Genomic DNA, 14,252 nt, shown 5'->3' with positions numbered 1-14,252 from the left:
TAAACAAAACAGAGGTGTTCTGTAAAGCAGTCACCTATTCTGTATTTGGATTTGCTGGTGTAGGGGACGCTGCATTGTTAGTAGCTGGACTGTTAATACAGAGACCCAGGTAGTGTTCTGAGGATCCAGGTTTGAATTCCAACAGATGGTAAAAATTTGAATTCAGTGAAATTAAGAGACTACTAATCCATTGCTGATTGTGAGGAAAAACCCATCTGGTTCATTAATGCTCTTTAGGGAAGGAAACTGCCATCCTGACTTGGTCTGACCTGCATATGATTTTGCACTCTCAGCAACATGGTTGAATCTAAACTGCCCACTGGCAGTTAGGGATGAGCAATAAATGCTAGGCTGGTTGGTGATGCCCTCATCCCATGAATGAATTTTTAAAAAAGTACAAGGAAATCACTGCATCACCTGGGCTTTGGATAGAGAGGAGAGAGAAGATGATGATCAAAATATTGTACCTTTTGCAGTTGCATAGGAAGATTAAAAAAGTGTTGGGAAGAACAGATGCCAAGGTGTTATGGAGGGAATCATTGACATGAGAGCAGGATGTGTTTGGTGGTAGAAGTCTGAGTGAGGTGACAGAAATGATTCAGGTGATCCTTTGAATGCAGAAGCTGGTGGACAAGAAGAACCCTATTATTCTGGGTTGGGGAAGGAGATGAGAGCAGAAGTGTGGGAAATGAATTGGACGTGGCTAAAGGCTCTGTCCACCATGCCAGTGGGGAGTCTTCAGTTAAAGTCAAAGGAAGGTATACTGGAAACACCTTTGTGGAATGTATCATCATTAGAATAAGTGCAATACAGCCAGAGGAACAGAGAAAATGAAATAGAGTTCTTACAAGAAGTAGGATGTGTCAATTTATTTTCCCCACCTTGTGGATGTTTGAGGTAGCAGCTTCCAGAACCTGAAGTCAATGTGCTGGTATACTAATTGGCATGTGCGTAACCTGAGTGGCTGTGCAACTACGCAGCTAGTGAGGAAGCATAATGAAGGTGACTGTGAGAGTTGGTGCATTTGTAATGGGTATAATCTGTCCACAGAAATGAAAAGTGAGATGTCGAGGAAGGGAAGAGTCAAAAGATTTTCCAGGTGAAGGTGAGAGAAGGAAGCAAATTGGAAGCAAAATAGCTTAATTTTCCCAATTTTGGATGAAAGCAGTTGTCATTTCCCAGAGAAAAGGTTGTGGGAGGATCCCCAGAAAGGAACTGGCATAACTGGGATTCCTAGAGGTACCCATAGCCACACCTTTAACTCTGAGAAAGTGAAAGGAGTAAAAGAAGAGATTGTTTAAATTGAGAACAAGTGCAGCCAGGTAGCGGAGGGTGATAGTAAATGGGCACTGTTCCAACCTCCTTTCTAAGAAGAAAGTAAGAACTCAGACGCTCCTGTCAGATGATAGCGGTGTAGAAGAATTGGTGTAGAAGGTGGAGAGAAGGCGGCTGGAGGCAAGAAGTTGGAAATCGTAGAGCTGACATTGTGTCAAGAATCATGTATAGGTGGGAAGAGTAGCTCAGTGGTTAGCACTGCTGCCTCACAGCATCAGGGTCCCAGGTTCAATTCCAGCCTCTGGTGACTGTCTATGTGGAGTTTTCACATTCTCCCTGGGTCTGCATGGATTTCCTGCAGGTGCTCCAGTTTCCTCCCGCAGTCCAAAGATGTGCAGGTCAGGTGAATTGGCCATGCTAAGTTGCCCATAGTGTTAGATGCATTAGTCAGAGGGAAATGGGTCTGGGTGGATTACTCTTCAGAGGGTCAGTGTGGACTGGTTGGGCCAAAGGGCCTGTTTCCACACTGTAGGGAATCTAATCTAATCATTCTAATCAAGACGCAGATTAATCAGTTAATTGTAACTCCAGTTAGACCTCAAATTTTGCAACTTCTTACCATAGGTGTCAATGTAAGCTAGTATCCAGAATTCCACAGAAAAAAGAAAGGATGTAAAATCTTTTGATATCTGTTCAGACCAAAGGTGATAAAATAATTAATGTTTATAACACAAAATTAACAATACAGCATAAATATGATATGATATTATTAATATTAAAAGACCAAATCCTAATTTTTATAAATATTTATAACACATATTTATGCTGTATTGTTAATTTTGTTATTATTCATATTAAAAGACCAAATCCTAATTTTGTCACATATTTAGTAAAGTTTTTTTAAAAACAAGCCTCAAAAGTAGGCAGCTTTGTAGTTTGTAAGACCTGGGGCTCAATGCCAATATGTTTAGTGTTGTATTGGAGATAAAAGAGCAAGTTACAAACCTGTAAATTAAAAAGATGGATTATAGCATTTCAGGTGTTTACCTTTACAAAACCTGAAGACTGGAAGTTATGCAAGTGTTTTGGTTATGGATAACAGATCTAGCAATCACAGGAAGGAAGTAGTGGGTTCATGACTTGCAAGCTGCTTAATAGTGAAAGGGTAATCTGTGCAGTTAGTAAGAAAAGATTGACGTGTTAGTGAATGGAGAGTATGTCATTGGAAATGTACTAGCCAGTAAAATGTGAAAAACATTGTTCAATGTTGTTCTTAATAGAAAGGCAGGCCCATATCATAGTTTTAACTTCTGGCTGTGCTGCTCTGACTTCAGAGTCTCCAGTTTAAATGTGTCACTTCTGCCCCCGTACACAAACAGACTGTACATCACGGGAATCACAACAGAGAATTTGGCTGAGGTTTGAAGTTGGAAACGTAGAAAATAGAAGTAGGCACAGGCCCTTCAGTCGTTCATGCCTGCTATGCTATTCATTATGATCATGGTTGATCATCCAATTCAGTAGCCTGTTCCCGCTTTTCCCCCATATCCTCAAGCAAATGGGTTTAGGGTTCAATTGAGAAAATGATTCTGCTGGGAAAGAATCAACAAATAGGTCACCTGTCAATATTTGAATAACTTAGTTTTTAATCTATCAAAATGGCTTTGAAGTTATACCTTTTATCTAAAACTTCAAAGAGTAAAGTTTGTTGCAGAGCCTCTGATTGATTCAAATCATGTGAAAATGGATTGTAGTACACATTAAGCAATTGATTGAAACAGTATAAAATTCACATTGTAGCTTTATCAAAGTTTCCATCACTATTTTGTCAAAATTTCAGTTTTATTTGGCATCCATCTGTTATTATCCATAATATCTTCAAAAAAATCTGCACAATTCCAGAGTCAAAATGTAACAAACCAAGCTATTCAGTTTGGTATCTATTGTGCATATAAAGAAAATGAAATCATGATATAAATTAGAGTAAATATTTTTGTCATTGCTTTGAATTCTTTTACTTCATGTATATCATTGCTGTTTCAAAATTAGGCTGAGTAGATTTGGATTACTCAGTTAAGAGCTGGCACAGGTATAGTTGGCTAACTTTTTGTATGGTAATTATCTGATTTTGGGCGTATCATGAATAAGATTTTTAAAATTTTACAGCAGCATGTCTTCATATGAAGGTGTTAAAATAATAAAATATCCCTAAGCACTTCATGTATTACAATACAAAAATATAACACAGGTACATATGCAATTGCTTGGTCAAGAAGGTAGGTTTTAAGGATTATCTTAGTGGCAAATGGAGAGAAAGAACAATTTCCCCATCCTAGGGCACGTCAAATAAATATTTGCCACCGTGGTGGAATGATTAAAATCAAAGGTGCTCAAGAAATGGCGAAGTGTGAAATTAGAGATCTGTGGTTGGAAATTTAGAAACCTTGATTTTTTTTTAAATGAGAATTTTAATATTGGGCCTGGTTAAGCAGTTCATTAATGTATGTAAGGTCAGACTGGGTGATAGACCTTAGAGTTTTGAATATCCTCATTTTCAGCAAGGATATTTAAAAGTCAAAAAGTATGGCGCTGGAAAAACACAGCAGGTCAGGCAGCATCCGAGGAGGAGGAGAGTTGACATTTCGGGCATAAGGCCTTTTTTGGGAATCCTAACGAAGGACTTATGCTCGAAACGTCAATGCTCCTGCTCCTCGGATGCTGCCTGACCTGCTGTACTTTTTCAGCGCCTTACTTTATGACTGATCTCTAGCATTTGCAGTCATCACTTTCTCCAAGGATATTGATTGCATAATTTCAGTTACATCACACTGCAAATTTTTGCTATAAATTCTGTGTTACGATCGAGCCCTCCACAATCACCTGATGAAGGAGCGCCGCTCCGAAAGCTTAGTGTGCTTCCAATTAAACCTGTTGGACTATAACCTGGTGTTGTGATTTTTAACTTCCAAGGATATTGGATGTGAGCATAAGAGGTATAGTTAGTAAGTTTGCTGGTGACACCAAAATTGGAGCTGTAGTGGACAGCGAAGAAGGTTACCTCAGATTACAATGGGATCTTGATCAGATGGGCCAATGACCTGAGAAGTGGCAGATGGAGTTTAATTTAGATAAATGAGAGGTGCTGCATTTTGGGAAAGCAAATCTTAGCAGGACTTATACACTTAATGGTAAGGTCCTAGGGAATGTTGCTGAACAAAGAGACCTTGGACTGCAGGTTCACAGCTCCTTGAAAGTGGAGTCGCAGGTAGATAGGATAGTGAAGAAGGTGTTTGGTATGCTTTCCTTTATCGGTCAGAGTATTGAGTACAGGAGTTGGGAGGTCATGTTGTGACTATCCAGGACAATGGTTAGGCCACTGTTGGAATATTGCGTGCAATTCTGGTCTCCTTCCTATCAGAAAGATGTTGTGAAGCTTGAAAGGATTCAGAAAAGATTTACAAGAATGTGGACAGGGTTGGAGGATTTGAGCTATAGGGAGGGGTTGAATAGGCTGGGGCTGTTTTCCCTCAAGCGTCGGAGGCTGAGGGGTGACCTTATACAGGTTTATAAAATCATGAGGGGCGTGGATAGGATAAATAGACATGTCTTTTCCCTGGGGTGGGGGTGGTCTGCATGGGTGAGTTGGACCGAAGGGTCTGTTTCCGTGCTGTACATCACTATGACTCTATATTTAAAAGCCAACCAGATATGCACTGAAAAATTAAAAATCCAGCAGTAACAGACATGAAAGAAAGTTTCATCAGCAGATGTACTGCAGCAAGGTCAGTGTTGGCTGATGTAATGGGAGTACAATTTAATAGCCTTTATGATGAATTAAGACTGCCATGGTGTAGTTCAGACAACATTTTTATTCATTCTGTGTGCCTTGCCAACTGTCCAGGAGGCTGTATACAAACACTTGAAGTGCCTCATGCCTCCAGCAAACCATCTAGATCCATTGACACTCTGATGGATTCTTGTAAGACAGTGAGATTTGCCTTCCATGTATTATTGAAAACTGCAATTTACAAGGTAACCATCACCTTTCGAGAACACTTAAAACGTTTAGTCAGAACACAGAAAAAGACTGCAACTTTTTTTTTGGAGTAGAGTGATGTGTTCAAAATGTTGTCGCTCCAGATCAGAGGCCACTGAGTGCAGACTTCATAACCCATTTCCAACTTTGTTCTTTTTTGTTAAATGACGTTCACTTTTTTTTGTATTTTGCACTCTTAAAGGATTGGCTTCTTTGAGAAGAATAATTAAGATTGTTTTCCTGGGGTCTTTTTGGTTATCTTAAGTCTGTATGTTTGTAAAGTAATAGTATTTTTCTGTTCCAAATGCGATATTTAGTTCCTAAGAATTAAATCAGAATATCTGGTATTGACCGTTGCACCCATTCAGAAGTCTAAATAAAGAGATTTTAAAAAAATAAACACAAGTGATGTAACAATGCTTAAATGCTACATTGTTGCAATCGACATTCTGGTCCCCAGATCAAATATTTAGTTTACATGTGCATAACTGTATAGAAATTTGTTGGATTCTCAAAGGCCAAATTCCATTTTATTTAAAATAGTTTAAAATGGCAGTTACTTATCAATGCACTGAAGTGAATTTTGTCTTTTGTTGGAGCATCATATTTGTAGCTTATGTGCAAACAGTATTTTAATTTTAAAAGACTGTTACAGGCTCGTACCATTAATTTTGAACTAGAATGAGACATGAAAATTTTTAAAGTATTTTTTCAGTGGCTAAACTGTACCAAAATATTTTTTTTTAAATTTATCAAATGTGATTAACTGCTGACCTCTGGCATACCTTTTCAGTTTGCAGTGAACATGTTTCGAACGTTACCACCGTCCTCTAACCCCACAGGAGCAGAGTTTGATCCTGAAGAGGATGAACCAACACTGGAGGCTGCCTGGCCTCATCTACAGGTATTGAATACTTATCTATATTCATACATTACCTTGACAACCAAAAGTGAGTCTTATTTCATATTTTTAAAATATCTTTTTTCTTGTCCTTTAAAACCTGTTGTGAATTTTCTTTATTTTCATTATTTCCATAATGAGAAATGTCAGCAGTATGTAAATCTTTACAACCTTGAAGGACTGCTTAAATAACATTGTGACATGTCAGACACGAGCTGTTTTGCTCTGAAATAATACATTTGATTTCATGTTTCCTGTTCAGTTGTTGAGTACAGCAGTGCAAAATATCCGTGGTGTAGAAAATGATTTTGAAGCAGTGTTGTTTTGGAAACCTTGCATCATCATGACACCATTTTGTTCAGGAGGTCTTTCGGTGGTACAGATGAAATATTTTTCAGGACCATGATATGTTGACACATAATGAGACAGTTTTGTTTGTGTTTTCTATACTTCAGGATTTTTTTAAAAGGAGAATTTATGCTTACACCACAAATCTTGATCTGCTGAGATCTGTGCCTGGCAAATTTGTCAGGCCAACCAATGTGCAGTTTGTTTCAAAGTCTGTCTTAGACTTTCATGCAGATTGTCCTATGGTAAACAATTAGAACTTTTGAAAAAAAGTAGGCCCCAAACTTTGAAACTTCGTCCAAACTCAGCACGCAGTTTGATTCAAATAAGGAGAAAGCAGGTGGGATGTAAATTTGGTAGAGTAGACTTCAGAGCTAAGGGAGACAAAAGGGACAAATGGACTCCTGTGTCTTATCATTCTATGATTCTGATTTCTATAACTTTATTAACTTACTTTATTATTGACACTAATCCTTTATTGGACGATTTTAAATGTACTCGCATGATCTAATCACCATCAACACAACTGGCATGCAATCACAATACAGAATAAAGCGTAATGACCACTTACACTTATACAGTTCCTTTAAGGTAGAAAAATGTCCTAAGGTGCTTCACAGAGGCATAAGTCAAAAATAGATACTGAACTAAAAAGGAGCCATTAGGAGTGGAATCAAAACTTGGTAACAAAAAATTTTAAATAGAAAATTTGGTGATGAACTGATGTTTAGGTAGACAATTTTGGAGAGGGCATTTATTGCCAAAAGTATATCTGCCAATAATGAACTGAAGTGAGGATGGTATACACTGGAAGCTAAAGTAAAGAATAAAGCTTCAGAGAATCTTGTGGCATAAAAGAAAATTAAAGTATGAGGAAGGGCGTAACTTTAGAAGCGTAGAAGATCAGAAAATACCCAAGAGAGTATTAGATTAATGGAATTCGCCAATGGCAAGAATGAATTATATTTTCAGCAGCAAAAGTGTAGAAATGGGAAGTGTTGAACGTGGAAGTAAATGGTTTTTGCTACAGTATATCGTTGGATGCACAGCTTGAATAGAGTGCCATGTTGCAAACGGTCTGGTTTAGTCTTAGATAATGGACATAGAGTTGCATAACCAGTGGTGATGGCGATAAGCAGTTCAAAAAAGTTAGGTCTTCTGCATGTCACACTGTCTGATGACGAATCCTACAGCTTGGTGATTCGAGCATAGTAATTGGGAGCAGGTTTAAGTAATTTGGCCGTTCCTGCCACCTGTACTATCGATAGATCATAGCTGATGTGCTTGAGGTCTTGTTCCAGCTACCCCTGATAATTATTGACTTCCTTATTAGTCAAGAATCTATCTACCTCTGGCATAAAAGTATTAAAAGGTTTTGACTCAACTGTAAGAACATAGAACATTACAGTGTAGTACAGGCCCTTCAGCCCTCAATGTTGTGCCGACCTGTGGAATCAATCTGAAGCAGATCTATGTTACACTATTCCATTTTCATCCATATGTTTATCCAATGACCATTTAAATGCCCTTAAATTTGGCAAGTCTACTATTGTTGCAATCAGTGCGTTCCACGTCCCTACTACACTGAGTAAAGAAATTACCTCTGACATCTATCCTATATCTATCACCCCTCAATTTAAGGCTATGTCTCCTCGTGCTAGCCATCATCATTCGAGGAAAAAGGCTCTCACTGTCCACCCTATCTAACCCTCTGATTATCTTATATGTCTCAATTACATCACCTCTCAACCTTCTCTTTGATGAAAACAGCCTCAAGTCCCTCAGCCTTTTCATAAGACCTTCGCTGTATTCTAGTAAATCTCCTCTAAACCCTTTTCACAGCTTCCACATCCTTCCTATAATGCGATGACCAGAACTAAATGCAATACTCTAGGTGCTGCTGCAGCATGACCTTGTGGCTCCGAAACTCAATCCCTCTACCAATAAAAGGTGGAACACCTTCTTAACAACCCTATCAACCTGGGTGGCAGCTTTCAGGGATCTATATACATGTTCACCGAGATCGCTCTGCTCATCCACACTACCAAGAATTTTATCATTAGCCCAGTACTCTGCATTCCAGTGACTGTTTCCAAAGTGAATCCCCTCACACTTTTCCGCAATAAACTCAATTTGTCACCTCTCAATCTAGCTCTGCATCTTATCTGTGTCCCTTTGTAACTGCAACATCCTTCAGCACTATCCACAACACCTACCTTAGTGTCATCCGCAAATTTCTTAACCCATCCTTCCATGCCCTCATATAGGTCATTTATAAAAATGACAAATAGCAGTGGCCCCAAAAACAGATCCTTGCGGTACACCACTAGTAACTGAACTCCAGGATGAACATTTCCCATACAACAACACCCTGTCTTCTTTCAGCTAGCCAATTTCTGATCCAAACTGCTAAATCACACTCAATCCCCTGCCTCCATATTTTGTGCAATAGCCTACCGTGGGGAACCTTATCAAACGCCTTACTGAAATCCACATATATCACATCAACTACTTTACCCTCATCCACCTGTTTGGTCGTCTTCTCAAAGAACTCTGAGAGGCACGACCTACCCTTCATAAAACTGTTTTGAATATGCCTAATCAACTTATTTCTCTCTAGATGATTATAAATCCTATCTCTTATAACCTTTTCCAACACTTTACCCACAACCAACATAAGGCTCACTGGTTTATAATTACCAAGGTTGCTTCTACTCCCCGTCTTGAACAAAAGGACAACATTTGCTATCTCCCAGTCTTCTGGCACTATTCTATAGACAATGCTGACATCAATATCAAAGCCAAAGGCTCTGCAATCTCCTCCCCAACTTCCCAGAGAATCCTAGGATAAATCCCATCCAGCCCGGGGGATTTATCTACTCTTACACTTTTCAGAATTCCTACCATCACCTCCTTGTGAACCTCAATCCCAACTAGTCTAGTAGCATGTTTCTCAGTATTCTCCTCAACAACATTGTCTTTTTCCAGTATGAATACTGACGAAAAATATTCATTTAGCACTTCCCCTATCTCTTCGCACTCCATGCACAATTTCCCACTACTATCCTTGATTGGCTCTGATCTTTCTCTCGTCATTCTTTTATTCCTGATATACTGACAGAAAGCTTTAGGGTTTTCCTTGATCCTATCTGCCAATGACTTCTCATGTCCCTTCCTGGCTCCTCTTAGCTCTCTCTTTAGGTCTTTCCTGGCTAATTTGTAACTCTAAAGTGCCCTAACTGAGCCTTCACATCTCATCCTAATATAAGCAATCCTCCTTTTGACAAGAGATTCAATTTCTTCAGTAAACCACAGCTCCCTCGCTTGACCACTTCCTCCCTGCCTGACAGGTACATACTTATTAAGGACGCACAGTAGCTGTTCCTTGAATAAGCTCCACATTTTAATCATGCTCATCCCCTGCAGTATCCTTTCCCACCCTATACATCCTAAATCTTGCCTAACCGCATCATAATTTCCTTTCCCCCAGCAATAACTCTTACCCTGCTTTATATACTATCCCTTTCCATCGCTAAAGTAAACATAACCGAATTGTGGTCACGATCACCAAAGTGCTCACCTACCTCCAAATCTAACACCTGGCCAGGTTCATTACCCATTTTCAGCGCTGTCTACATATGTGTCAGGAAACCATCCTGCACACATTGGACAAAAACTGGCCCTCTAAAGTACTCAAACTATAGTGTTTCCAGTCAATATTTGGAAAGTTAAAGTCCCCATAACAACCACCCTGTTACTCTTGCTCCTATCCATAATTATCTTTGCTATCCTTTCCTCTACATCTCTGGAACTATTCGGAGGCCTATAGAAAACTCCCAACAGGGTGAACTCTCCTTTTCTTTTTCTAACCTCAGCTCATATTACCTCAGTAGACGAGTCCTCAAATGTCCTTTCTGCTACTGTAATACTGTTCTTTGGGGAAGAGTTCCAAAGAGTCCACTCTCAGAGAAAATTCCTTCTTATCTTCATCTTAAATGGTAGGTCCCTTATTTCAAACTGTGTCCCCTCGTTCAAGTCTCTCCCACAAAGGAAGCATCCTTTCAGCCTCCATTCTATCAAGTCTTCTCAGGATCTTATAAGTTTCATAGGATTGCATTCTGGTTCTTCTAAAGTCTAGTGTGTATAGCTCAACTTTTCCAACGTTCCTTATAAATCGCCCCAATCTCATGCCAAGTATGAGTTAAATGAACTTTCTTTGAATTCATTCTAATGTGTTTACATAATTTCTTAAATTAGGAGACCTAACTGTACACAATAGTCCAGATGTGGCCTCACCAATGTGCTATGCAAATGTAACAAAATATTCCTACTTGTATGTTTTTTTCCGTTGTGTTCAATGCCAACATTCCATTTACCTTCCCAATGACTTGACATCCTGCCTAATATGATTTATGTACCAGTATATCTAGATTTCTCTGTGCCTGAGAGTTCTGCAATCTCTCTATTTAAATATTTTGTTTTCCTGTTGTTCCTGCCAAAGTGGGTAAGCTCACATTTTACGACATTCTGGAATGTTTTTCACTTACTCACTTATCCTACATATCTTCCTTTGCTGATTCTTTGCATCCTCTTCACTACTTGGTTTTCCATGTACCTTTATAGCATTAGCAAAGTTAGCCACTGTGCTTTCAGTCCCTTCATCCTAATAATTGACATAAATTGTAAGTAATAGTCGCTTTAGTGCACCACTTGTCTCATCCTGCCAATCCTTTTGCTCACCCTTTGCTTCCAATAGCTAATACTCCTCTACCCATGCTAATATACTCCCAGTGCACTAGAACTTATGTATTAGGTGGTAACTTTTTCCACATGTCTTCTAGAAATCCAACTGCAGTGTGTTCTCTGGCTCTCCTTTATTTCTATTGCCTTTTACTTCCCCAAAGAGCTCCAATAAGTCAGGCATACATGGTTTCCCTTTCACAAAACCATGGTGACTCTGCCTGATGTATTAAGGTTTTGTAAGTGCCCTGTTACTACCCCCTTAATAGATTCCTGTATTTTTCCCATAATAGATGTCACACTTTCTTCTTTCTTGAATAGAAGAGTCATTTTCACTGTTTTCCAAACTGATGGGACCTTTCCAGTTCAGGGAATTTTGGAAAATTTAAAATCGATGTTTACTTATCCCATCAGCTACTACTTTTAAAATCCTGGGATATTGTTCATCAATGGGACGAGGAATTCAGCTTAGATGGTTGACTGTAGAGCTAGGTATAATCATTGTACATCTGAAAGCTGGCACAATGTGATATCACCAAGGGATCATATGTAAATAACTAATAGAGAGATTCAAGTGTTCATCTTTGGTAGATGGCAAAATAACCCATTCACAGAAATGCTCTGGTTATTATTAATAGACAGTTGTGAAACCATACAAGAAAAGAATGTATGTGAGGCATCCTATTTGGTAGGATATACAGAAAGCTCCTCTGATCTTTCGTCATCTAATTCTGTAAAATCCTATGTGTCATCAACAGTACTCTCAGCCGTGGTGTAAAGAATGACTAAGTAAAGAGAGAAAGTAGAATATGAAAGAGAGTGAGCAAGTAACATGATAAAAATGAGTTTCTTAATCCCACACCCGTCATCCTAGAATTGTTTTTCGATAAAGGAATGAAACGTAACCCCTCTCGGCCAAAGGAATAGAAATATGAATTTTCACATCAGTTGGATATCTTGTTGACAAAAGTGAATTGTAAATAGCTGTAGATTGATGATAAGTGCTCAGTTCTGATTTCATTTAACTTGGATTCAAGTTGTTGAGAATTGGCCACATCCCACAGCTTCAGGTTTTACTAAGAAACTGGAAAACTAGCATTTAGAAACCATCAGATTCCCTGAAACTACTACAGAGAATAAAATTTCACAAGACAGACAACAACTTTGAGTTGTTTCTTTACTCTGACTACTGGGTCTGTAAAATAAAACTCTTTAAATCCAGAAAAAGTTGCTTGACATCAAATAGTACAGTGTCTCCATTCATCTTAAAACTAGATTTTCCCAGTAATTAAAGCAATAAACCCCTATCTCCTATGTCCATGAATCTTTGCTTAGCTACTTCTCCAACACCACTTGATTTCCAGTAAAAGCAGTAAGTGCCTTAGGACAGACATTTAAATGAATGGTTTGATTTCAAAGAAATCAGGTTCAGAAACTGGTTAAGTGACTGGGTGGTAAAGGTTGAGCTGTGTTTGAAGGATCTATGAGAGCGGCGTAGGCAAGGTGCATAGTAAAGTGATGGAAGATCTCATCAGCAGTACGCTCAGGTCACACTGATAGTTCAGATTGCGGACAGACAGTTTGGCTTCTGATAGAGCCAAGCTCCTGGCCTCATTATGCCCTGGGTGCAAACAAGAGAGTTGAATTTCAAAGGTTATCGACTATGGCATCAAGGAGTCCCAGCAAAACTGGAGGCACTGGGAAAAGGGGAGTTGCAGTTTAAGTCCTACTTGGCACAAAAGAAGATGGTGAGGTTGTTGGACACCAGTCATCTCAGCTCCAGATATCTCTGCAGGAGTTTCATAGGGAGTGTCCTTAGCCTAATCATCTTCAGCTGCTTCGTCAATGCCTTTTCCTCTATTATAAGGTCAGAAGTGGAACTGTTCACTGGTGACTGCTCAATATTTAGCACCATTCATAACTCCTCAGATATTGAAGCAGTCCTGATCATAAAAAATTGGACAATATCCAGTTTTGAGCTGGCAAATGTTAAGTAACAGTCATGCCAAGCAAGTCCAAGCCATGACCACCCCTAACAGAAGAATCCAACCACCACCACCTCTTAACGTCTCCCACTGACATTCAAACATCAGTGACTCTCCCACTGTCAACCTACTTGGATTACCATTGACTAAAAACTGAACTGGCCTAGCCATATAAATACTTACACTGCAAGACCAGGTCAGACACTAGTGAGTGACTTAACTTTTGGATTTGTCAAAGCCTGTCTACAAGACAAAAGTCAAGAATGTGATGGAATACTCTGCAGTTGCCCAGATTTTCACACAGAAGATGGTTCAAGTGTGGAATGAACTTCCTGAGGAAGTGGTGGGTGTGGGCACAATTACACTATTTAAAAGACATTTTCAGTTTGTTATTTATTTTGGACAGTATACAAATGTCAAATCTAAAATGTTTCTGCCTTTTTTCCCCCTCTGTCAATCCAATCTTCTTGCATCTTTCTATACCTGATTTGACAAGGAATGCACACTCCAGTTCACCCTCTTTCTCCATTCTCCTCCTGTTTATTTCTGTGTCTTTTCTATTGGTCACCAGGGTTCGAGATGCCCAATTACCTTGACTCTGCTATTCAAACTAGGTCCTACCTTAGAACCATATTGAAAGGCTTGTATGTCTCAAAGCAAAACCCTTCCCGATACAAGTAGAAAATAGTTCCAAAATTCTGCATAACATTTTAAATTTGTTTTGCCATGTATGATTCCACACTAGACTTTTGTGTTTTGATCCTTAAAAAAAATCTGCATGGAACAACCAGCATTAATTGCTGCTTACTACAAATCAGCATTGTACCACTAATATGCAATTACTACCTGAGCACTGGCAATTGGTAATAAGAAGCTATAGGCCTGTACAAATCTGGAAAAACAAAAACAATTGTGAAATTAATTGCTGAGTAGGTTATTTGTATTCCAGTTGAAACACCACCTGAGA

General features: G+C 39.0%; 1 protein-coding gene across 7 annotated transcripts in view; it reads left to right on the top strand.

Moving 5' to 3' along the window:
* ppp2r5ca (protein phosphatase 2, regulatory subunit B', gamma a) overlaps window positions 1-14,252 on the top strand; it is a 179,153-nt gene that overhangs the window by 98,513 nt on the left and 66,388 nt on the right. For all 7 annotated transcript variants that reach the window (XM_043697390.2, XM_087989769.1, XM_043697388.2 and 4 more), the window contains one exon: window positions 6,105-6,215. In XM_043697390.2, the coding sequence (XP_043553325.1) occupies window positions 6,105-6,215 (111 nt within the window). The remainder of the gene's footprint in view (window positions 1-6,104; window positions 6,216-14,252) is intronic.

The sequence above is a fragment of the Chiloscyllium plagiosum genome, unplaced genomic scaffold, assembly GCF_037043375.1.
Source record: "Chiloscyllium plagiosum isolate Xiang-an unplaced genomic scaffold, Cpla_swu_hap1 HiC_scaffold_8, whole genome shotgun sequence".
In the NCBI taxonomy this organism is placed as follows: domain Eukaryota; kingdom Metazoa; phylum Chordata; class Chondrichthyes; order Orectolobiformes; family Hemiscylliidae; genus Chiloscyllium; species Chiloscyllium plagiosum.
The sequence above is the reverse complement of the archived record's forward strand: the minus strand, read 5'-3'. Positions and strand labels throughout refer to the sequence as shown.